The following is a 23,462-nucleotide window of genomic DNA, read 5'->3' as shown; positions in this document are numbered from 1 at the left end:
GAAACGGACTTTAAAGGCATTAAGAAAATTTGGGGTATGATTAGACTGCTTTATAGTTTGATTGTGGTCTTGGATATACCACTGTGTATTTGTCAAAATCCATAGACCTGAGACTGAGAAGCTAGCTCAACTAGTTGGTAGAGTGTTTGCCTTGTATGTGTGAGGCACTTGCTTTGATCCCCCGAACTGTGTACTGGGTGTGGCGACATTCCTGAGGCAGAGGTAAGAGTCTCACGACAGATTCCAGGCCATTCTCTCTAGAATAAGGAGTTCCGGGCCAGCCTGGACTAGACACTCTGTTAGAGCACTTGTTATGAATGTGTAGAATTCATTTCTTTCTGCCTCTGTAACCCCATGATGAAAACAGAACAACAAGATGGGTAGAGTAGCACGTGCCTGTCCTCCCAGCATAAGGAAGGCTGAAGCAGGAAGAATGAGAGTTTGAGACCAACATGAGCTAGTTCCAGACAAGCAGCAACAGCAGTGTAGACTTAGACTTTTGAAACTGACTTGTTCTAAACAAAATTACAAAGTACTTACTATTTCTTCAGTATATTAGGTGCCTTAAAAGCTTCCAGATAATCTGAGTTTGGTGAAGTTACTGTTCTTAAAATGTACAGTTGAGCGACACTCTGCCATTTAAAGGGTTACAGAAAGTGCTGTGTTCTTTTGTCATTGACATGTTTGCATTTTTCTATTTTGCATAGGTGAATGTTTGCTCTTTTTTTTAGATGCATATAACATTCCAAGCCTGGAGAGCATCACGAATTATTACAGGTACCTGAATGAGCACAGTGCTGACTACTAAGTAGATCTGTCAGAAGGAGGGTCAGTCCAGTCAATGAATGAGTGGAATCTTTGTTTCCAAGACAGGCTTTCTCTGTAGCTTTGTTGCCTCTCCTGGAACTCACTCTGTAGATCAGGCTGGCCTTGAACTCACAGAAATCTGCCTGCTTCTGCCTCCTGAGTGCTGGGATTAAAGGCATGCACTACCACTGCCCAGCGAATGAGATCATTTTTAAAAGATGAAATTTATGTTTAAAGAATTTTTGACAATTTAGAAAATGAGCTATCATGTATGTGTGTGTACGTGCGCATGTGTGCACATGAGCACATATCTGCATGTGTGTTACAATCAGTCCTTTTTTAAAAATATTCTTCTCTGCTTTGATTCTTTTTAGATCTCGTTATGTTCCCCAGGTTGGTCTGAACTTCTAATTCCCCTTCCAGCCTCAGCCTCTCTGCTAAAAGTATAGGCATGAGCCACCACGCTTGGCTCTCTTTTTTCCTTTCTCTCTCTCTCTCTCTTTCTCTGTTTCTTTTTGCAACAGAGTCTTACTAAGTAGATCAGGCTGGCTTGGAACTCACCTCCACCTCTTCCAGCCTCCACCTCAGAAATGCTGGGATTAGGGGTGTGAGCCGCCACACCCAGCTTCCTTTAATTCCTTTGGTTACAACTGGGACGAAGTAGAAGTCCTTTGGAGAAGTGTTAGTAGGTGGACTGCTGAGGTCAGTGGGATTCCAGAAAACTGAATACTGTCAACCTCTGGAGTGGCCAGAAAGACCAGCGGTCACCCATGACTGCTTTATCCTTTCCTCCGATTAACATCAACACTACATTTTCTTCATATGTCATGAGTGTGATTTCACCTGGGAACCTCTGTGTGAGAAGCAGTCCCTACGTTTCAGTGTGCCGGGATACTTCTTTTGGTCGCGATTTCACTTTCAGTTCCGGCTATTGAGGAGATTTATTGTGCTTTGTCATTTAATGGAGCACTAGGTGTTCTTCAAGAGCTCTTCACTAGCTGTGTGGTCTCAGGGATAAAAGAGCTATCAGGGATAGAATGGCCCCTGCTTCCAAGGAACTTATGTTCTGGTAATACTAAAAGGAGGGAAGACGTGTCAGGACAGCATTAGAAAAGAATGTGAAGGGATGGCTGATGAAATGCTGCCTTGCTTCACGTGCGAATTGTTACAGGACGTCAGGAAAGGTAGAGGTCGTCACAGGGTGGACACAGTGAAGGCCTTGACAAGGGAGTGAAATGTTCTTAAGAGATGGGTTGGTTTTTGTTTTTGTTTTCGAGACAGGGTGGGTTGTGGCTGCAGGTCTGTTCCATTGGTTTTCAAGCGTGAGTGTGCAGAATAGCTGCCAGGTTAGACTTTTAATAAAGAGGCCCTCGTTTTTCTCCAGGTGTTTGTTGTAGTGGATATTGACCCCACGGCCTAGTGCAAGCTGGGCACGACGGCACACACCTTAAATCCCAGCTCTCAAGAGGTAGAGGCAGGCAGATTTCTTTGAGTTTGAGGCCAACCTGATCTACATAGTGAGTTCCAGGACAGCTAGGGCTACACAGTGAGACTCAGTCTCCACACATTCACACACACACAAAGAAGAAGAAGAAGAAGAAGAAGAAGAAGAAGAGGAGGAGGAGGAGGAGGAGGAGGAGGAGGAGGAGGAGGAGGAGGAGGAGGAGGAGAAGGAGGAGAGGAAGAAGAGAATAAAGAAAAACCCCCACCAAAACCCAGTAAATTAATTAATGAAAAAAAAGTCATATTTCTTTAGCATGGCTTAAAGTGATTCTGCCATCCTAGGGGTGATCCCTTGGTCAGGTGATTGGCCTAGTCCAGTTGGAATGTTAGGTCTCTGTCCAGACCAGAGATTGTATTATCTTGACTAGACGTCTTTTCTTGACGCGCTTTTATTACTATTCTAACATGAAGCCCACTCTTTCTATCATTGCACTAAAGCCTTTTGTCTGTATCTTTCAGGAAATATTCTGCTGTGCGGAAGGACGGCTCTTTCCATTATGTGCACAGTACTCCCTTTGGCAACTATTCTTTCATCTCTGTGGATGCCACCCAAAGGCCAGGGCCTAAGAGACCCTATAATTTCTTTGGAATTTTAGATGAGGTATGAGTTGGAAAAAATTCACTTCCCTTTTTAGCTTACCTGTTTTTATTTTTTCTTGAATATATTTGGACCGTTTAGTTACCTGAAGTAAACATGTTCTTATCTAGATATGTTCCAGAAAAATTTTACTGCGGTTACAGATATGTCTGGAAGCTACTAGCTGCTTCAGAATTGTTACTGCTGTCTCTATTCTTACCCGAAAGTTGGGAAGGGAGCACTCACTTTTTATATTTATCTATCAAGTGTTTTTTGAATATGTATTAAGTATAGGCTATATTCAGCAAGCTACAGGGCCTATAGCTTAGTATATTATATGTTATATTGTTGCCAATATTATTTAGTAGTCTATATTTTTTTCTAATAAGAGAACAACTTAAACATTTTGGCAAGGCTAAGAACCTGAGAATCTGAGAAGCTCTTGCTATGTCTTAGCACAACAAATGCCAGTTCCTTATTTGATGAGCACATGCTCTTACCTGAGACACGTGCACCTGCTTAGAAGAATAAAAGGAGCTAAGATCAAGTAAGTTCCTGGGTGTGTCGTCTAGTATCAGAGCATGTGACCAGTTCAGAAAACTCTAGCAAGTGCAGAGTTCGTCAGGCACTGAAAGAGCTGAAAGAGGTTCAGAGTTATGTGAAGGTTCTAGAAGTAAAGAATACAGGATACAGTTATATTTCGTTTCCTAATCACCAAGTGCCTTTAGTGAGCTGGTGAACTAGAATTTTTTCTTAGAATAGAGTTTTAAATATACAATGCACAGATCAAGTACATAAAAATCAATTGTGGTGTTACCTAATGCAGAATCCCTGGTCTTCTGTTAATTTAGATTTTTTTTTATTTTATTTGTATGAGTGTTTTGCCTACATATATGTCTGTATACCGTGTGCATGCAGTGCCCATGGGAATCAGAAGCGGGCACTAGATTTTCTGGAACAGGAGTTACAAATGATTGTGGTCCACCATGTGGGTGCTAGGAACTGAACTCAGGTCCTCTTTGAGAGCAACCAGTGCTCTTAACCACTGAGCCATCTCTCCAGCCCCTGAGTCTCCCTAGTCTTACCCCAATTTTACCAAATTAGAAAGGGTAAGGCCCAGAAGTTCATTACTGTATGCATATTATAGATATTACAAGTACATATGTGCAAATTATGTTTTGAAATCAGTGTCATGAGGTGTTTTAAATACAATAAAATATACTAATTTTAAGTGTTTGAAGAATTTACAAACGTATATGCTGTTTTAACTTTCTCTCAGTCAAGATTTAGGACCTGTCTACCACCCTAGAAAGTTTTCTTGTAGAATCTGTCTTTATTCTGATGGTACAAGTGATTGATTTTCTATCAGCATGGTTTTATTTATTCTAAATTTTTAGGTAAATGTGATCCTACAGTATGCATTCTTGGGTTTGGCTTCTAATTCTCAGTGTGATGCTTCTGAGATGTGTGTCTGTGGTTGTGGCCATCCAAAGCTCTTCCCTTTTTACTGCTGAGTATTCCATTATGTGGGTATTTTATTTTGTTGGAGTTTCTAGTATTTGACTATATTGAATAGAGACATTAAGACATTTTGGTTTGTCGGTGGACATATAACGTGTATGTTTTAGACTTTTGGCTTAGTGTTTCTTTTAGAAATTGTGATATAGCAGTACACAAAACTAAAAAGATTAGTTGTCTCATTAAGGGGATAATTATTCTCCCCCATTCCTGACACTGGGGATTGAACCCAGGACCTCGTGCTTGCTGCTAGGAAAAAGCTCTACCCCTGAGCCACACTCCTAACCCTGCAAACAGTGACTAACTTATTCTTCAGTTTCATATGCATCAAATGCAGATGGTGCTTGCTCTGCTCACTGCAGTCGTCTCAGAATGGAGTATAATGTGAATGAACACAGTTCAAACTGATAGAGATCTATTCAGGTCATGACCTACATTGGGCCACACAGACAATGTGATTATTGTTATAAACTTTAGGGGAAATGTTTGACCTGTCTGGCATTGGATTTTTCTCCCATTTCAGAAACAGATGGAGGAACTCTTATCGTTCTCCAAGAAAAGTAGTCAGAGCAACCAGACAATTTGGTTTGGACACTTTACAACATCTACTATCCTTTCTCCGTCCCCGGGGATCCGGACAGTAATGAGGTAAGGCAGGTTCTAGAACCTGAACTGGTCATTTCCAATTGCTGAATCCACTTGCTTTTCTGAAGAGACTTTCTTACTGATTTGGCACACAGGTTGTCTTTGTTCATTCATCCTGTTTATTTTTTGTTGTTTAGTTCGGCCACAGCTTATTTGTGTGGGCACCTCCACACTCTTGGTGGACTGATGCCTGTTTTACACACTCGTCACTTTACGGGCACTTTGGAACTTGAGGTGGGAGACTGGAAAGACAATAGAAGGTAAGGAAGCCTCCCTGCAAATGAAGTTTACACACATTTGATAAAACAGTGACACTTTCTTATTTGATGGGTTATCTCAGGAAAAACTTATGATAATTCTGTTGTTTTGGTTTGTTATTTTGAAGAATAGTTCTAACTATGTAGCCCAGGCTAACCTTTAATCCTTCTGCCTCTGCCCCCTGAGTGCTAGAATTAAAGGCATGTGCCACCACCAGGCTAATAAATTCACACACATCTCAATTTCTTTGCTTGTTGCTGTGATAAAATACTCTGACGAAGCTACTTAGGGGAGAAAGTTGATTCTGGCTCAAAGTGACAGTCCACCCTGCTGAGGAAATCAAGGCAGTAGGAGTCAGAAGCAGCTGATTACATCGTGTCCACAGTCAGGAAGAGAGCAGAATGCTCAGCTCCCTTCACGTACGTCATCCCTGAACCAGTCAGGAAATGGCACCCACAATGGGGTGGGAGTGGGAGTTCTTCCCTCTTCATTTAACAAAATCAAAATATTCCCCCCCAGATGCCCAGATCTCAGGTGACCCCAGGTCTTGTCAAGCTGTCAGTTAATGTGTCTCTAGCAATCTTTTCCATTATGTAAAACCTGTTACAAGTGATTTTTTAAAAAATTAATTACTTTTTCTTAGATGTATTCATTTTATTTTATGTGAGTGTTTTGCCTGCATGTGTGTATGTGCACCATGTGCATGCATGGTGCCTGCAGAGGTCAGAAGGGGAACAGATCTCCTGGAACTGGAGTTATGGATGGTTGTGAACCACCATGTGGGTGCTGGGAACTGAACCCGGGTCCTCTGCAAGAGTAGCAAGTGCACTTAACCACTGAGCCATCTCTCCAGCCCCTAAAGCACTGATGTTCACCATCATTATGCCATGTAAACTCTAAGACATGTCTACTAGAATGTAGGGTTGTCTCTTTTATTCCTTTTGAGGCACATAGCCCCTAACTGGCCTGATACTGGCTGTGTATGTATACTAGGCCAATGTAGAAATACTTGTGCTTCCTTAGTGCCGGGACCAAGGCATACACAACCATGTGTGTCTTTTTTTTTTTCTATCTTTTTTTTTTTTTTGAAAGCATGGTTCAGTCTAGCCTAAAACTTATTCTTTAGCCTAGGCTGGCCTCACCATCCTCTTGACTCATCCTTTCAAGGATTGGGTCTACAGATAGGAGCCACCACATTTGGATGTAGTTTTAAACTCCGGTGTTCATAAGAATTGCGGGGGAAAAAAAGAATTGTGAAAGAGTTTAACGGTGTCCAAATCTCACCATTAAATATGTTATCAGTGTAGGCTGGTCTGTGGACCAAACTCTCAGGTGCACTGGAACTAGATTTTTTTCCCTTGAATTTTGTGCCTGACCTTCTAGTTATTGCTGTCATAGCAATTTAAATTCTCCAACTAAATGAGAGTTCATACTTGATATAGCATTGTTGGTGGAATGAAGAATACCTGATCTTGGGCTTGTGATGTTTGAACCCCAGGTTCAAAACAATAGTGTAATAGTGCTGTCTAGAATAAAGTGAACCGAGTTAAAAAGCTTGGGTTTCTCTGTAGCTTTGGAGCCTGTCCTGGAACTAGCTCTGTAGACCAGGCTGGTCTCGAACTCACAGAGATCCGCCTGCCTCTGCCTCCCGAGTGCTGGGATTAAAGGCGTGGGCCACCATCGCCCGGCAAAAATGTGTAGCCCAGGCTGGCCTCGAACTCGTGATCCTCCTGCCTCTGCCTCCTTCAGCAAATCCTACCGGCGTGCGCCACCACTACCGGCTAAAAAGCTTTAAAATCAAAGCGTGCAGGCCTTGTTCTGGGACACATTAGAGTCCTTAGCTCAGTGAGAGTCCTGCTGACCTGCAGGTGGGAAGACAAAGCTGCGGGAAAGAGGGAAGAGCCTGGAGCAACCCCACCCTGCACCAGTGGTTTCTACATTTGTTCTGTGTTTATCCTCAAGTCTCTCCCTCTCTTTTTGAGACAGGGTCTCCTGTAGCCCAGGCTAGCTTTGTAGCTCACTAGCTAGCCCAGGATGACCACAAACGTCTGATCCTCCTGCCTCTACCTCCTGAGTGTCACACGTGGGTTTGGACCCCAGAGCTCCCTGTACGCTAGGCAAGCACTCCACCACTACATCCTTAGCCCACTCAAGCTCAGAATGAGAAGTAACTAAATCCCCTTACTCTCCTCTGGCCTCCAGGTACCGGATCTTTGCCTTTGATCACGACCTCTTTAGCTTTGCAGACGTAACCTTTGACAAGTGGCCCGTGGTTCTTATCACCAACCCTAAATCACTCCTCTATAGTTGTGCCAAACATGAACCACTAGAAAGGCTCTTCCATTCAACACACATCAGGTATGTTTCAGTGTTTCAGAATTTACTTTCAGTTTAAAATGGATGAGGAAGAAAAAGTCATTGTGATTCTATTCCCATGTAAAAGCTAGGGGATGTTCCACTTCTGTTTTTTTCAACAGCTACACATGTAAACTGTGTTCACAGTTTCATCCCATTCAATATATATATATACATATATATGTATGTATGTATATATTATATACACATATATACATACATATATAAATAAATAAATAATTTGGGAGCTGGGACTTGAACCGGGGCTTCACGCATATCAGGCATATGTTCTACCACTATTTCTAATCCCCTAAAATGTAATTTTTAAAAAAGATGATAAAATCTTTTAAAATCATCCAGAAACTCTTAAGCCAATCATTATGAAAGACCCCCAGAGTGGGGAGACTCTCACTCAAGTCTTGGGGTAACATGACCCTCCAGAAACTCACGAGAGACCGTCTGTCCTTGCTGCAATCATACAAGGTTTATTGACAGGACAGGAACCAGTGCACTGGGGCCCCAAACTCATTTCCCACGCAGGGGTAGAGTTGGACCCAAGTAGCAGGGAGAAGGGGTATTTAGGGGAAGAAATCACTACCCAAAGGGGGTAGGGAGGGCGTCATTGGAAAATTCCGAAAATACCAGTGATCATTACAATGGGGCAACTCCCCGTTTCTCAAGATTATTCTCAAGATTATAATCTAACTTTATGGTCAGCTAGTTCCTGGAACAGAGTCACTGAACCGGCTAACCTAGATTTTTGGTTCTTCTCTCCCTGCTAGATTTTTTGGTTCTATTTTTCCTGCTAGATTTTTTTTGGCTCTATTCTTTCTGCTAGAGGGGTCTGGATTTATTCGGGTCTTTCAATTATTTTTTGTATATTTTATTCCAGTCTTTCTATTCGTGTGTTTACATTGTTACAACCATAACATATTACCTTATAATCTATACTTATTTATTCATTTTTATTAATTATTTGCAGGGCTGGGGATCAAATTAAGGCCTTATATGTTATAATCCACAGCAGAAAGTTGCAGTCCACCACAAATGTAAGGACAAATGAGAGTCCTTTCTTTAAGCCTGAGACCAAGGGCAGGCTTCTGCTATGAAGAATTCTAGGAGAGTAGAGTTTATAAGTCAAAACCACAAGTGTACCCTAGCAGAGGCAAGCAGGGGGTCAAATGTTGCAAAGCCTTCAGTTCCCTTTATTAAAACAACACTGTGGCTGCCTGGGATTAATCTGCCCAGTGGGATGTGCTTGGTGGGGGTTGGGGAGCTGGGTGTGTGTGGGGTGAAGCACAGGAGGGAGCTAACTGAATAAGGACAGAGCTACTTTGGGGCATTTCAGTATTCCAATGAGGCAGCTGCTCTGCCACAAAACTATGCCTCAGCCCCACATATTCTACTTTTAGACATTTGTATTATACATCAGGGTTCCTCCACCCCCTGTTTTGCTAAATAACCTGCCAAAAGAATAGGTTGTATAATCCTGATGAAATTCAAAATATAGTTTATATATGACTTTGGTAATGTTTGTTAAAAGAATTCTAATGAGACATTATTTTTGGAAAACGTCTTTCAAATGTAAGATCACTTTTAAAAATATATTTTTTTAAATTTTATTTTGAAAAGTAATCCAAGCCAGGTGTGGTGACAGCATCTGAGAGGCCGAGGCAGACAGACAAACAGTGCAGCGTCATAGCTCTGGGAGAGCAGTGTCATGGAGGAGACGTGTGCTTGCCTTTTCTAAAGGGCTACTGTTAGCACCTCTGAGCGTTTCTTCACAAGCAGTCTCCAGAGAGACAGGTCCTCATATCATTCTCACCATAAGGCACAGACTAAGCAAAGTCCTGTCTTTGTGCACAGAAAGCACACCCCGATTTAACTACTCAATCGTATTTTTAATGGCATCTGGATATCGGCACTAGGTGTTAGCCGAAAAGCTCTGGTTATAACTTGCGTTTTCTGGGTAGTACATCAGGAACCAAATGAATGAATTATAGGCTTGACATAGGATTAATAGGCATTCTCTTCCTAAGAGTAAAACCAGGAATTCAGGAATTTCTTCAGAAAGGATTTTTAGTCTATTCTAGGTAGATTTCTCAGAAGAAACTGGTTTGCTTTCTGAAAAATAATAGTTTCTGGGGTAGAACACTTGCCTAGCATGTCCTTAACACTACAAAAGAAAGAAAAAACAATAGCCTCAATTTCTTTTTTTGTGTTTTTTTGTTGTTGTTGTTTGTTGTTTGTTTTTGTTTTTTGAGACAGGGTTTCTCTGTAGCTATAGAGTCTGTCCTGGAACTAGCTCTTGTAGACCAGGCTGGCCTGGAACTCACAAAGATCCACCTGCCTCTGCCTCCCGTGCACCACCTCCGCTCAGCTAATTTCTTAGCAGTTCATTGCCAAGTTGTACAAGGTCTTTGCAGTTGCACAGTGTGGCCCTGCCTGCACTCTATGTCCTCAGGTTACAGTAGTGTTGTTCTCTAAGAACAATGTCCTATACTGAAATCATGCACCTTCTACATGCTCTCATTCCAGAGTGCTGGCCTTTTCCTCATCCCCCATCACTTCTGTTGCTGTTAAGATTGATGGAGCTAATGTGGGCCAGGCTGCTCACGTGTCTGGTCCTATCTTCATACTGAAGTGGAACCCTAAAAACTACAGTAATGGGACACACACCATAGAAGTATCCGTCCAGGTAAATTGCCATTTTTAGTTTGTTCTGTTATTGCACGGGCTCTTGCCACAGTGAACTCTGATTTGGGTTTTTATTGCTAGTCAGTCAGTAGTAAACAAATTTGATAAGCAGTAAATAAAGTTTGAACACAGGATATTTGGCATGTTCTTTTGGAAGTTACATTTTATATATTTATTTTCTGTGTCCGGGCAGGGAGAACCACAGGCACCATGATGCAAGTGTGGAGGTTAGAGGACAGTTTGAGGCTGGGGGGGGGGGTTCTCTTCTCCTTTAAATACACCATACAATCATGGGAATTTTTTAAAAATATTTATTTATTTATTATGTATACAATATTCTGTGTGTATGACTGCAGGCCAGAAGAGGGCACCAGATCCCATTACAGATGGTTGTGAGCCACCATGTGGTTGCTGGGAATTGAACTCAGGACCTTTGGAAGAGCAGGCAATGCTCTTAACCTCTGAGCCATCTCTCCAGCCCCCCAGTCATGGGAATTTACTTCAGGTTTAGGCTTGGTGGCAAGCTCCTTTACCCATTGAGCCATCTCATTGGCCCCGAGTTTTCTTGTCCTTTGTGATCTGCCTTTATCCCTAGGCAATCATGGATATTTGTTTTCAATCTTACATGCATGACTTTAAAAAATTAATCTGCTAAAGCCTAGTTAGGTGGCACATATATAATCCTAACTACTCAGGAGACTGAGGGAAGAGGACCATGAGTTTGAGATCAGCCCAGGTAATATGGTGAGTGTTATGCCCAGATCCGCAAAGTCCCCCAGAAACCAACAAAGAGTCTGAATGTCGTATGTAAAAGCAATGAGCCTTTATTTTATACAAGTTTACAAACTCAGTCTCTCTATATTTCCAACGTATTGGAATAATCAGAGAGCCCCGAGGTCAGTTAGAGTTGGGTTTTTATAGTAGTAAAAGTGGGATGAGGGACTTCTAAGGTTGTCTGATTGGCTGACATTTGTCTAGGGGTGTCCTGGTGAGTGTGTGCTGGCAGGTGATTCTATCTACAAGGGTTGGAACGTTAGGCATTTCGTTTGGATGGTCTGTTCTTGGGTGGTGCTCAGGTAATTTCAGTTTGTGGTTCTTCCTGCAACCAGGTATTGCCTCAGGGTAAACTACTGAGACTCGGGCCTCCTTTAAACTTATCTTGGTTAGGTCCTACACTGGCAGGTGATAATGGTTGGGTAAAGAACTTTCTTTGGGTGGTCTGTTTCTATTAAGCTTATCATGGCTGGCTCCAACAGTGAGATGCTATCTCAAAAGAATCCAATCTACTGACTGATTATTAAACAGGTAGCTTGGTTCTTTCACTCATTAATGGTAAAGTTCTGTCCAATTTAAATACATCACATTAGATAGGTATGGGTGTATGAACACACGTGTGCATACATGTTTGCGTGCGTGTGTGTATGTGTGCACATATGTGTACACACATATGCATTTGGTTGATTCAAATCAGAATCCAAGCAAGGCTTATATAACAATTAGCCCTGGCTGTCCTGGAACTCTCGCTGTAGTTCAGGCTGGCCTCAAACTCAACCACCTGCCCCTGTCCTGACTGCTGGGATTAAAGGTGTATAATACCACCACCTGGCAATATCTTCCATTTCTTTTACCATGTAGACCCTCTCCCCACCTCTGCTTTATTGTCCTTTTCATCTTATTTTGTAAATTCTCTCCCATTTTTATATATGTGATCTGTATGTGTGTATGCAGTATGTATGTGTGTTTATGCATGTCTGTGGATGTTACGGGAACACATGCATATAGGTGTGCATGCATGTGAAGGCCCTTGGTTGATGCTGGGAATCATCCTTATTAGCTCTTCCATTGAAGCATTAATATAATTAATCTTTATCAATTAAAAAAATTGGGGGTCAAATATTGGGGTAAGAACCTGAAAGATCAGAGCACTGGGAGCAGCCACCAGTTGCTTCCTGCATCTTTGATTCTACAGTCCAAAGGACTGAGATCCCCCTCAGCCCCGTCTTGTCTGTCTACAGTTCTCCAAACCTCTATGGTCAACTAGTGGCTAGCTCTGCCCTCTGACTCCAAGCAAGCTTTGTCAGAACACAATCAAAATATCATGCAATATTCCATATTATTCAGTGAGGCAGGGTCTGGTAATCAAAGCCAGAGCATGCAGATATGGCTGGTTTGTAGGCGGTTTTTTCTGTCCTGCCTGCCAGCTCCCAAATCATTATGTGGAGACTTATTATTAATTATGAAAGCTTAGCTGATAGCTTAGATTTGTTTCTAACTAGCTCTTATAGTTTAAATTAACCAATATATTTTGATCTATATTCTTATATATGGCTCTGTTACCTTTACTCTGTACTGCCCGTGCTGCTTGCTCTGTGTCTCCTGGCATCTCTTCTTGACTCCACCTTCATCTTCTCAGCATTCGCTCTGCCCTGAAAATACTGCTTAGCTATTAAACCAATCACAGTGACATATGTTCACACAGTGTAAAGGAGTAGTCCATAACACTGGTCTCGCTAGCCAGCTTGAGGATCCCACTTAAAACTTCTGAGTTTGGAGTTAGAAGCAGGCAGGCCACCATACCCACTTAATTTATATGAGTTTTTGGTATCGGAACTCTTATTTATTTATTTATTTATTCATTCATTCATTCATTCATTCATTCATTCATTTATTTATTATGTAGTGTTCTGCCTGCATGTATCCCTGCAGGCCAGAAGAGGGCACCAGATCTCATTACAAAAGAGCAGCCAGCACTCTTAACCTCTGAGCCACCTCTCCAGCCCTGTATCTGAACTCTTGTCTTCATACTTGTGCACAAGAACTTCAATCACTGAAGGCCACTTCCCCAACCTCTACTTTATCTTTGGAGGCAGGGTCTCTCACTGAACTGATATGACTAAACTGGCCAGCCAGTGAATTCTGGATCTCAATCTCTCTTCCTCCTCCCCCTAGGACTGGGGTAATAGATATATGTATTTGTTTATATGTCTGTATGTGTACCTGTATATTTACAGAAGCTAGAAGAAGGTGTGTCATTTTCCTCAGAGCTGGTGTTAAAAGGCATTTGCAGGACACCAAGCTTGTTATGTGTGGTAGCATCCAAACCCTATTCTTCCTGATTTTGTCATCTCTACGGCCCATTTCTGGCTTTTTGCATGGATTCCAGGGATTGAATTTGGGGATTGCTTCAGCAGCAAGCATTTTACCAACTGAACCATTATTCTCTTTCTCCCCCTCTTCCTTTTCTTTTCCTCCTTTTTTAACACAGTCTCTCACTAAATAAGTTCTGACTGGAATTCACTATGTAGACCAGGCTGGCCTCAAACTCAGAGATCCACCTGCTTCTGCTTCCCAAGTTCTGGGATTAAAGGTGTGCACCACCCTCTTGCTCTTTACTTCTCATTTCTGTCCTTACTGTCTGAGCTCCACCACTGCTTCTCCTCAGTGTAGCCCCTCAACCCCACCTCCTTCAGATTCAGCCTTCAGGTTTAGTGTGGGAAGACAAGGTGGTCCTCAAGCCCAGGAAACCTTTGTTGTTGAGAAACTGTAAATAGGTGTATAATCAGAACCTGCACATACTGTATGCCTGTAAGTTGCTTCTTGGCTGTGTTTGTAACTAGGATTCTGCTGGAAGAAGTAAGAGTGTTCACCACATATTTTCTGCTAAAGAGAATACGCATCTCAAATTTGATCCTTTGGCATCATTTATTCTCCTCACTGACCACTACATTGTGGTAAGTAAAGTCAATAAAATGTTACTTGTGTGTGAGTGTTTGTTTTAACTGGAAATGGTAAATGCAAGGTTCTAAATAATACAGTTTTAAACCTTATAAAACAAAGTTTACTGTTTATCTATAAGAATACAATGTTTTGTGTGTATGTGATAGGGATGTATGTACCATGGCATGTGTGTGGAGGTCAAAGGACAGCCCGCTGGAGTTGGTCCTCTCCTTCCACCACATGGACCATCCCAAGGACTGAATTCAGGTCATCAAGCTTGTTGGGAAGTGACTGTACTATTGAGCCATCTCACCAAGATCTCACCAAGCCAGGCGTTTCTTTTTTTTTCTTTCTTTTGATAAAGATTTACCTATTTTTTTTATGTGTATGAGTATTTTGTCTACATGTATGTTTGTGTACCAAATGCATGCCTGGTTTCCTTGGAGGTCAGAAGAGGGCATCAGATCCTCTGGAACTGGCATTTTGGATGGTTGTAATGCTGGGAATCAAACCTGGATCCTGTGGAAGAACAGCCAGTGAGTGCTCTTAACTGCTGAGACATCTCTCAAGAACTTCTTGTGGTTATTTTCTTATATTAGTTTGTGTGTATGTGTGTGCATATTTATTCTTTATTGATTTTTGAGGCAAAGTATTACTGTGTTTTTCAGAGTAGCCTTGGATATTTGAGATCAAGCAATCCTCCTGCCTCAGCTTCCTGAGTACATGGATTATACAAGTGCACATGACTGTGACTGACTATTATTTCACAGTCCATGAAATCTTCCTTGTCATGAACATTAACACAACACACACACACGCACACACATACACAATAATACAGAGTAAACTGTTTTTTTTTTTTTTGATTTTTCGAGACAGGGTTTCTCCGTAGCTTTTGGTTCCTGTCCTGGAACTAACTCTTGTAGACCAGGCTGGCCTAGAATTTACAGAGATCCGCCTGTCTCTGCCTCCCAAGTGCTGGGATTAAAGGCGTGTGCCACCACCGCCTGGCTACAGAGTAAACTGTTGAGGATAATTGAAACCTTCCTTAATTTTACTTCCCCCAAATAGCTTAGGGTATACACTTACATGCATAATATTTAAATAATTTGCTTTTTTTACATGCATAATTATGCTTTTTGAAAAAAATGAATAATGGGTATTTAATTTCATCATTACAATTTTTGGATGGTGGTTTCTTCATTAATTTAAAGTTTTTGTTTTATATTCTTTTTTTTTTTTTCGAGATAGGGTTTCTCTGTGTAGCCCTGGCTGTCCTGGAACTCACTTTGTACATCATCACTTTGAATTCAGAGATCCATCTGCCTTTGCCTCCCTAGTGCTAGGATCAAAGGCAAGTGGGGTCACTGCCTCTACCGCCCCAACTAGTCTTAAGTTTTATTTGGGAAATTTTCTTTCTTTTGTTTTTTCAAGGCAGAGTTTCAGCCGGGCAGTTGTAGCACATGCCTTTAATCCCAGCACTCGGGAGGCAGAGACAGGCAGATCTCTGTGAGTTCGAGGCCAGCCTGGTCTATGAGCTAGTTCCAGGACAGGCTCCAAAGCTACAAAGAAACCCTGTCTCAAAAAATGAAGAGAGAGAGAGAGAGAGAGAGAGAGAGAGAGAGAGAGAGAGAGAGAGAGAATGCATTCTTTGCTTATTTAACCCTGTGGTATACGATTTACTCCTGCCCTATATCCAACTTTAAATAAACAGATTACCCTTCAGGTATAATGAACATCTAATATTGGTTCAAGTAAATTGAGAAAAAGCAATACTAAGCAGTTCATGATATTATCAGTTAATCAGATATTTATTTAGTTCTCTTTAGCCACATTTTTTTTTACAAAGTATTTTGTTGTTGATGTTAAAAACAAAGGCCCTGTTTCCCCTTCTTCTCACACTTCAAATACCAAATGTGTGGGGCTTTCTGGTTTAAATAGTTCTCTAGTTCTCCATAGATACTGATTGTGGTGTTCTAGAATTTAACTCAATTCTTATAATGACTGCCAAGAAATAGTGTAGATCCCACAGGCTAAGGGCTCAGCCCTCCTCCCCCCTCCCTCCTCACAGCAGTCAGGTCCAGAATGTCCTGTGGACTAGCTGTAAATTGGAGGTTCCTAAGACTTCCTTTCTTGGGATTAGTAGTTTTCTAGATGGCTCACAGAACTCAGGAAGACAGTTTCCTTACTATTACTGGTTTATTACTTAAGGATAAACTCAGTATCAGCCAGATAGAAGAGAGGCAGAGGAAGAGGCTTGAACGTCAATGTCCCCGCCCTTCGAGGCACATGCCATTCCCCAGCCCAGCACTCCTGCTATTCTCTAGAGTCGCCTCTGGAACCCTCCAGCCAGGGTTTCTATGAAGTTTCACTGTGTAGGCCTCGTTGGTTAAATTATTGGCCCTTAGTGATGAATTCAACACCTTTCCCCTGGAGAACAAAGGAGGATGGTATAAGGACACAGTGCCAGCCCTCGGCGCTTAGCTGATCCATCTAGCAACTAGCCTCCATTCTTGGTGGCTTTCTAAAGCTTCTTATTAATCACAGGTGACATTCCTTCTGCTCATCAACCAAGTATTTTATGAGGAAGTATTCTACTATTTCCTGTTATCATTTATAAAATTATAAAGGTCTTAGGAGTTATTGACAAGAAATTTATAGATTAAAATACGTATTTCTTATTATGTCACTTACATTTTGTTAATGAAGCTAGTTTAAAAGCCTTGTCTGGAGTTGTACCAGCGTATCTGTTCACATCAATGTCTCTTTCTCTGCAGGCCCGGGTCCTGTTTGTGTTGATTGTGCTGACCCAGCTCGCCATTCTGATTACATTTCGATATCTAGCATACCCAGAGCTTAAAGGTCAGTAGTCGTGATTCCCTTTGTTCTCAGAGGACTTGACAGTATCCCATAACACCCTCATTGTTAGCAAAGATACAAAGCAGTGTGAACTGTCTTCGCTGCACTCTGTGAGGTGCATTCTTCAGATGACCATTATTTTTTCTGTAATATTTATCTTGAAAAATAATTCTTTTCCTCCCAAGTGTATGGCAATAAAATGTGATTTAATCAAAATATGGCAAATTCACAATATAACTCAAAACGGCCAGCTTTTAATTTAAGTAATTGTTTTTTATAAATAGCTATTTAATGTAAGTTTATGTTTGAAATACCTTTGAATAGAAAAAAATTTAATTCAAATAATTAAAAATAAGGCACTGGAAGAATTTGGCTGGGCATAGTGCACATCCTTTTAATCCCAGAACTCAGGAGACAGAGGCATTATGAATCTCCATGAGTTCAAGGCCAGCTGGTTTGCATAGGGACTTCCAGGCCAGCTGGGGCCACACAGTGACATTCTGTCGCAAATTGGAGAGGGGTAAAATTTAAGTGGGGCATGTGTAATCCTGAATACACTCCGGGCAGGCTATGGGGTCGCTATGAGGTGGTGCCTGTGGTGCTCACTACCTCTCCTGAGAGATGTCTTTCCCTGTGCTGTCTCTGTAATACAGTGATAAATAATGGGAATTAATTTTTTTTTTTTTTACGATTTTCGAGACAGGGTTTCTCCGTAGCTTTTTTTTGGTTCCTGTCCTGGAACTAGCTCTTGTAGACCAGGCTGGTCTCGAATTCACAGAGATCCGCCTGCCTCTGACTCCCAAGTGCTGGGATTAAAGGCGTGCGCCACCACCGCCTGGCTAATTGATCATTATTAATACAGTTAGAGGAAGGTGAATTTTCAAATGATGACAGTGAGCAAGAAAGTCCCACATCCTCACCAGATTTTTTCCCCTTCTCTCCTTAGCCATTTCCTCCCTGTTGAGAGCCTATGACTGGAGGAAGTGGGCTGGTGTTATAATTGTCTCATCTCAGACTTGTTAAGGGTGATTACCTGTGTCTGTCGTTTTTAACACCCATCCTAAATAACATGTATGCTAACACCTACCTTGATGCCTTGAGCATAGCAGATGCATGTCATCCTTGTTAAGGAAGCCATGGAGATTCAACATGCCACCAGGCTGTGTGTCATGTGCACAGAATCCCAGCATGAGAGAGATGAAGACAGGAGGATCTAGAGTTAGAGGCCAGTCTCAAGACAGGAGAAAGATTTTGTGTGCCTCCTTGGTACCTGCCGTAATTGTTGCTTACTTCTTCCTACTTGCTTACTTCTGCTGTCAGTAGAGCTGGGCAACGGCACTGGAGAGTGTGCCTTTCATGACTCTTGGAAGCGTCCCAGGAGTGTGTTTAAACAGAGTCATTTGTGTTTCCACTCTTGCTTTTCCTAGTGAAGCTGTTTATAAACATGTTCCTCTCAAAGCCCTAACACTGATTATTGGTTTACAGAGCTGAAACATGGAGCTGCAGCTAGCTAACCTTTCCCCCAGTTTCCAACTGTTTCCATCCTTTACTGCGATCTTACTTGGTCCTGTCCTGCTTCTGCTTAGGCTGTACTGAGAGGGTGGAGGGCAGCAGTACTTTTTGTCCTCCTTGCATTCTTGATGACTTAGTCTGGCCCAAAAGGTGTGCTGTAGCTCATGCCTGTCTGTCATCCTACCACCCAAGAGGCTAAGGCAGGAAGATTGCCACGAACACAAGGATATCCTGGGCTACATAGTGAGTTTGGGGCCAGACGGCAATACAGAGTAAGAATCTCAAAACAAAACAACAACAAAACAAAAAAACGAAAGGAAACAACAACAACAAAAAAAGAATCACCTAAGGACATTAAAAATATAGATTCCTAGGTCAATTTAACCTAACTGGATTGGAGTATAAGAGCAGCATGGAAATCCACTCCTGAGTGTTTAGGTGATTCTGAAGCAGCCAGGCTGAGAGAGTACTATTTTATGTCACATCCAAAAGAGAGAAGCAAGAGCTGGCCTTTGGACTGGCATTCATAGCGCTTTTCTGTTACCATTTAAATCTTGGAGGGTTAAGGTTGCATTACTAATTTTAAAATAGCATTAAAATTACATATCAGCATATTCTTCCTGACTGATTGATTACCTTAATAGCTACACCCACCTTCTCAGTTATCTGGCTTAAAAGAAATATGTTCCTTTGAAGATACAAGGGATCTATGAGTATAGTGGAATATCATTAGGAAATATTTCATTAATTTTTTTTCTACCATTTGTGTTTGGTTCTATTCTAGGTCTCAGGGATATCCAGCCTCTGGTTACTGGCCATCCAGGGAGGGGAGGTGGTGGTGGGGGAACTGGGAGGAGTAGAGAGAGGGGAAACTGCAGTCAGGATGTAATATATGAATAATATATGACTAATTATATATGAATAAAAAGATACAAAGAAGCTAGTTTCAAAGGATTTGGACAGAACTATCACCACATTTTTAAAGTAAAGATGTATATTAGTTTGTTAGGCCCTAAATAACAGCATACCATAGTTAGCCCAAACCACAGCAAAATCATTTTCTCAAAATTCTATAGCTAGGCCGGGCGATGGTGGCCCATGCCTTTAATCCCAGCACTCGGGAGGCAGAGGCAGGCGGATCTCTGTGAGTTCAAGACCAGCCTGGTCTACAGAGCTAGTGCCAGGACAGGCTCCAAAGCCACAGAGAAACCTCGTCTCGAAAAACCAAAAAAAAAAAAAAAATTCTATAGCTAAAAGTCCAAGACCAAGACTCCCCACTCTGGGAGGGAGGGCTTTTCTTCTTGCCTTGCGAATGGCTGCCTTCTTCCCTCTGTGTCCTTCTATGAGTCGTCCCTAGGTCTGTATTGTCTGTCCACTGATGGGGAGGGCTCTGTAAAGTGAGAATGCATCACATAGAGGGAAAATACATATATTTGTTATAGCTCTTAGAAGTCTGTGCACTGCTTAAATACCAAATCCTATGGAAAAGAGTCATGGCTTGATTGATCATCCTCTGAACATGGCAACATCTTTCAGATTTACCTGAGGATAAAAGAGTGTAGTGTAGACCTCTGGCAAGTGTGTCTGTCATTTAAATTCATAATCTATGTGAGAATTCAATCTATTATGGAATATATAATTAGGTATTCCCCTCTACGTGTCTATCTGACCTACAACAAAGCCACATTTGAGCTTTGCTGTCTGCGATTCTGTGTATGTTGGCTCCCCAGGGTTCTGAGTTTCAGAAAATCTAAAGAAGGAAATCTTCTAGAAAAGGTTTAGAGAAATTAACTTTGCATGTGTTTGCCAGGTTTTTAATTCTTTTCTTCTGTTTAGAACCTCCGGGATTTGCAAATATGACCGCATTTTCCCTTCATATCTTGGGCAAAACTAACATCTTCTACTACTCTGTATTGTTGCTGACTTTATACACAGTGCTTGGTAAGTAAAGAATAAACTCCAAGATTGTAGAGAATTCTGCTAAAGAATATATTGAGAATTTTGTCAACAAAGTAATTTATATTCCAGGTTTAACAGATGGCATATGAGTTCCTCATAAATCATTTTCTGGGACTAAACCTCTGAAACTGTAAACCACCCCATTAAATGTTTTCCTTTATAAAAATTGCTCTTATAAAGGTGTCTCTTCACAGTAATAGAAGCCCCAACTAAGACATAAAGAAATATAAATGAAATTTAAAGCAAAAAAATATAAGTAAATAAAAACCAGCTATTTTCTCTACACTTTTCTGGATTATGAAATCCTATCAGTCTATGATATACTTGAAATAGGCATGTGGCTTGTAAATTCTGGAAAGACTATCATGCTCATAAGGTTTTTAACATTCTGTTGTCTAAGTTTGGCTGTCCTTGAACTCACTCTGTAGAACAGACTGGCCCCAAACCCAGAGATCTGCCAGCCTCTGCCTCCCAAGTGCTGGGATTAAAGGAGTGCCCCACGGCAGGCTCTAAGCTTTTCTGTAATTCCTTTTCACAAATCAGAAATTCAGCTGCTGGGAATTTGCTCCAAGGTCACCACTCCCTTTATTCCATTTCTTAATCCATTTATCTCCTTAAACACAGGATTTAGCTCTATTTCACATCCTGGTGCCCCTTTTCTCAATCTGTATGTTTTGTATTTTTATTTGTTCAGCTTGCTCCTTTTCATTATAACTTTTCATTATAACTTTATCAGAGTTAACACTAATAACCACAGGACAGAGTCTATACTAGGCTGTTTTGAGATTTCCCTCTGCCAATGGAATTAATCCAAAACTCTGCCTCAGGCAGATTTTCCAAACAAAGGCAAAGAGCAGCCACATTCTTTACCCAAATATCACAAGAACAATCTCTAGGCTACACATTAACATTCTTCTCCTCTGAAACCTCTTGATCCAGGCACCCACAGTTCAAAACACACTCAGCACCACAGTCTTCCATATTCCTACTAGGATGGCCCATTAAACAGCCTTTAAAGCATTCTGCTTTCCTAACCCAAATTCCCAAAGTCCATATTCCTCCAAACAAAACCATGGCTAGGCCTATCACAGCAGTACTCCACTCCTGGTGCCTACTTCTGTCTTAGTTAGGGTTTCTATTGCTGTGAAGAGACACCAGGACCACAGCAACTCTTTTAAAGGAAAACATTTAATGGGGCTGCTTACAGTTCCAGAGGATTAGTCCATTATCATCATGGTGCAACATGGCAGTGTGCACGCAGCTGAGAGTCCTACATCTTGATCAGCAGACAACAGGAAGTGGTCTGCCTCACTGGGCATGGCTTGAGCATATACAAGTCCTCAAAGCCCACCTCCACGGTGACACACTTTTTTCAACAAAACCATATCTATCTACCTAACAAGGCCATACCTCCTAATAGTGCCATTTCCTTGAAAGGCCATTTTCTCTCAAACCATCACATTTTGTTTTCTATGCATGTTTATATGTGTGGGCACATGTGCCACAGTGTGTATTTAGCAGTCAGAGAATAACTTGCAAGAGTCAGTTCTCTCCTTCCACTATGTGGGTCACAGAAACTGAACTCAGGTGGTCAGGCTTAGTGACAGGTGCCCTAACCCACTAAGCGACCACACTGGCCTAGACCCATAGGTTTGTTTATTTGTTTGTTTGTTTGTTTCATTTTTCAAGACAGGATTTCTCTGTATAGCCCTGGATGTCCTGGAACTCGCTTTGTAGACCAGGCTGTCCTCAAACTCACAGAGATCTGTCTCCTGAGTTCTGGGATTAAAGCATATACCACCATGCCTGGAAAGATTCATGGTTTTTTAATCTCCTGCTTTTCTGCCCATTCCTCTGTCAGGACCATGGTTTGTTGGTGAAATAATTGATGGCAAATTGGGTTGCTGCTTTTCGTTTGGGATATTTGTTGATGGACATTTCCTGCAAGGTGGTCTAACATTTATAAGTGGAATTATGCAGGTAAGAAATCCCTAGAACATCCTGGCCTTGAACTAACTGTCTGTCAGGGATCTCTGATTACCATGCGTTATTGCTCCTACTTTCCAGCAGGGCAGTCTAATTGCCGGCACTTTGCTCACTTCCTGTTTTCTCCCTCTTTTGTAATATCTACATTTGCTTTTAGACAAAAAGCCAGGAAGTAGTTGTAAACATTTAGAATACCTTCTGCCCATTCAGGGTTCTTCTTATTTGTTTCATTGTGCTTTCTTTTGTGGGGCTAGGCTAAGTAAAGGTCTCTCCATAGTCCTGGCTGTCCGGGAACTTGCTTTGTAGAGCAGGCTACCTTGAATTTACAGAGATCCACCTGCCTCTGCCTCCCGAATGCTAGGATTAAAGGTGCACACCACTATGCCCAGTTTTTATCATACTTTTTTATTATTGATAAAAATGAAATAAGAGACTTATGGCAGAAGAAATTTTATATTTTCAAGTTTTAAAAACTGATTATGGTAAGGAAAATGTTTCAAAACTGATTATGGTAAGGAAAATGTTTCAAAACTTATTGTGGTAAGGAAAAATGTTTCAGAGGGATGAAAAAATAGATACATAAGGAAAGTGAATGTTATTTAAGGAAAACTTCACTGTACAAAAAACAGCGCTGGGCTTCCAAGTAGTGTCTTAGCAAAGAACACAGTGGATAGGCGGCTCTATGTCTCCATGTAACACACTATGGGACAGAAATGAGTCTGGGACCTCAGAGAGAGTAGGCCTGAGCCAGGACCTCTGTGGGTTTGAGCATTGGTCTGGGACATCAAATGGAATAGGCAGGAACCTGGAACCCCTGTGGGTCCAAGTGTGAGTCTGGGACCTCTGAGTAAGTGAGCAGGTCCTCTGCTGGTTTGGGCACACCCAAGCCTGGAACCTCCAAGGCAGTAGACTGGAACCAGAAACCTTTCCAGGTCCAACTCCAACCCAGGGACGACGACTTCTTCTTCTCCTTCTTCTCCTTCTTCTTCTTCTTCTTCTTCTTCTTCTTCTTCTTCTTCTTCTTCTTCTTCTTCTTCTTCTTCTTCTTCTTCTTCTTCTTCTTCTTCTT

At 41.6% G+C, this 23,462-nt stretch overlaps 1 protein-coding gene across 3 annotated transcripts in view; it reads left to right on the top strand.

Annotated features, from left to right (window-relative positions):
* Window positions 1–23,462, top strand: part of Tmem62 (transmembrane protein 62) — a 32,709-nt gene that overhangs the window by 2,867 nt on the left and 6,380 nt on the right. The window contains exons 4-13 of one of the 3 annotated variants that reach the window (XM_050134336.1): window positions 708–777; window positions 2,770–2,911; window positions 4,929–5,053; window positions 5,188–5,310; window positions 7,511–7,666; window positions 10,202–10,361; window positions 13,978–14,091; window positions 16,855–16,939; window positions 20,285–20,389; window positions 22,269–22,387. In XM_050134336.1, the coding sequence (XP_049990293.1) occupies window positions 708–777; window positions 2,770–2,911; window positions 4,929–5,053; window positions 5,188–5,310; window positions 7,511–7,666; window positions 10,202–10,361; window positions 13,978–14,091; window positions 16,855–16,939; window positions 20,285–20,389; window positions 22,269–22,387 (1,199 nt within the window). The remainder of the gene's footprint in view (window positions 1–707; window positions 778–2,769; window positions 2,912–4,928; window positions 5,054–5,187; window positions 5,311–7,510; window positions 7,667–10,201; window positions 10,362–13,977; window positions 14,092–16,854; window positions 16,940–20,284; window positions 20,390–22,268; window positions 22,388–23,462) is intronic. The other 2 variants (XM_050134337.1, XM_050134338.1) reach the window with 2 other exon arrangements.

This window comes from Alexandromys fortis, unplaced genomic scaffold (assembly GCF_014885135.2).
Source record: "Alexandromys fortis isolate MF-2015 unplaced genomic scaffold, M_Fortis_MF-2015_v1.1 scaffold_6, whole genome shotgun sequence".
Taxonomy (NCBI): Eukaryota; Metazoa; Chordata; class Mammalia; order Rodentia; family Cricetidae; genus Alexandromys; species Alexandromys fortis.
The sequence above is the reverse complement of the archived record's forward strand: the minus strand, read 5'-3'. Positions and strand labels throughout refer to the sequence as shown.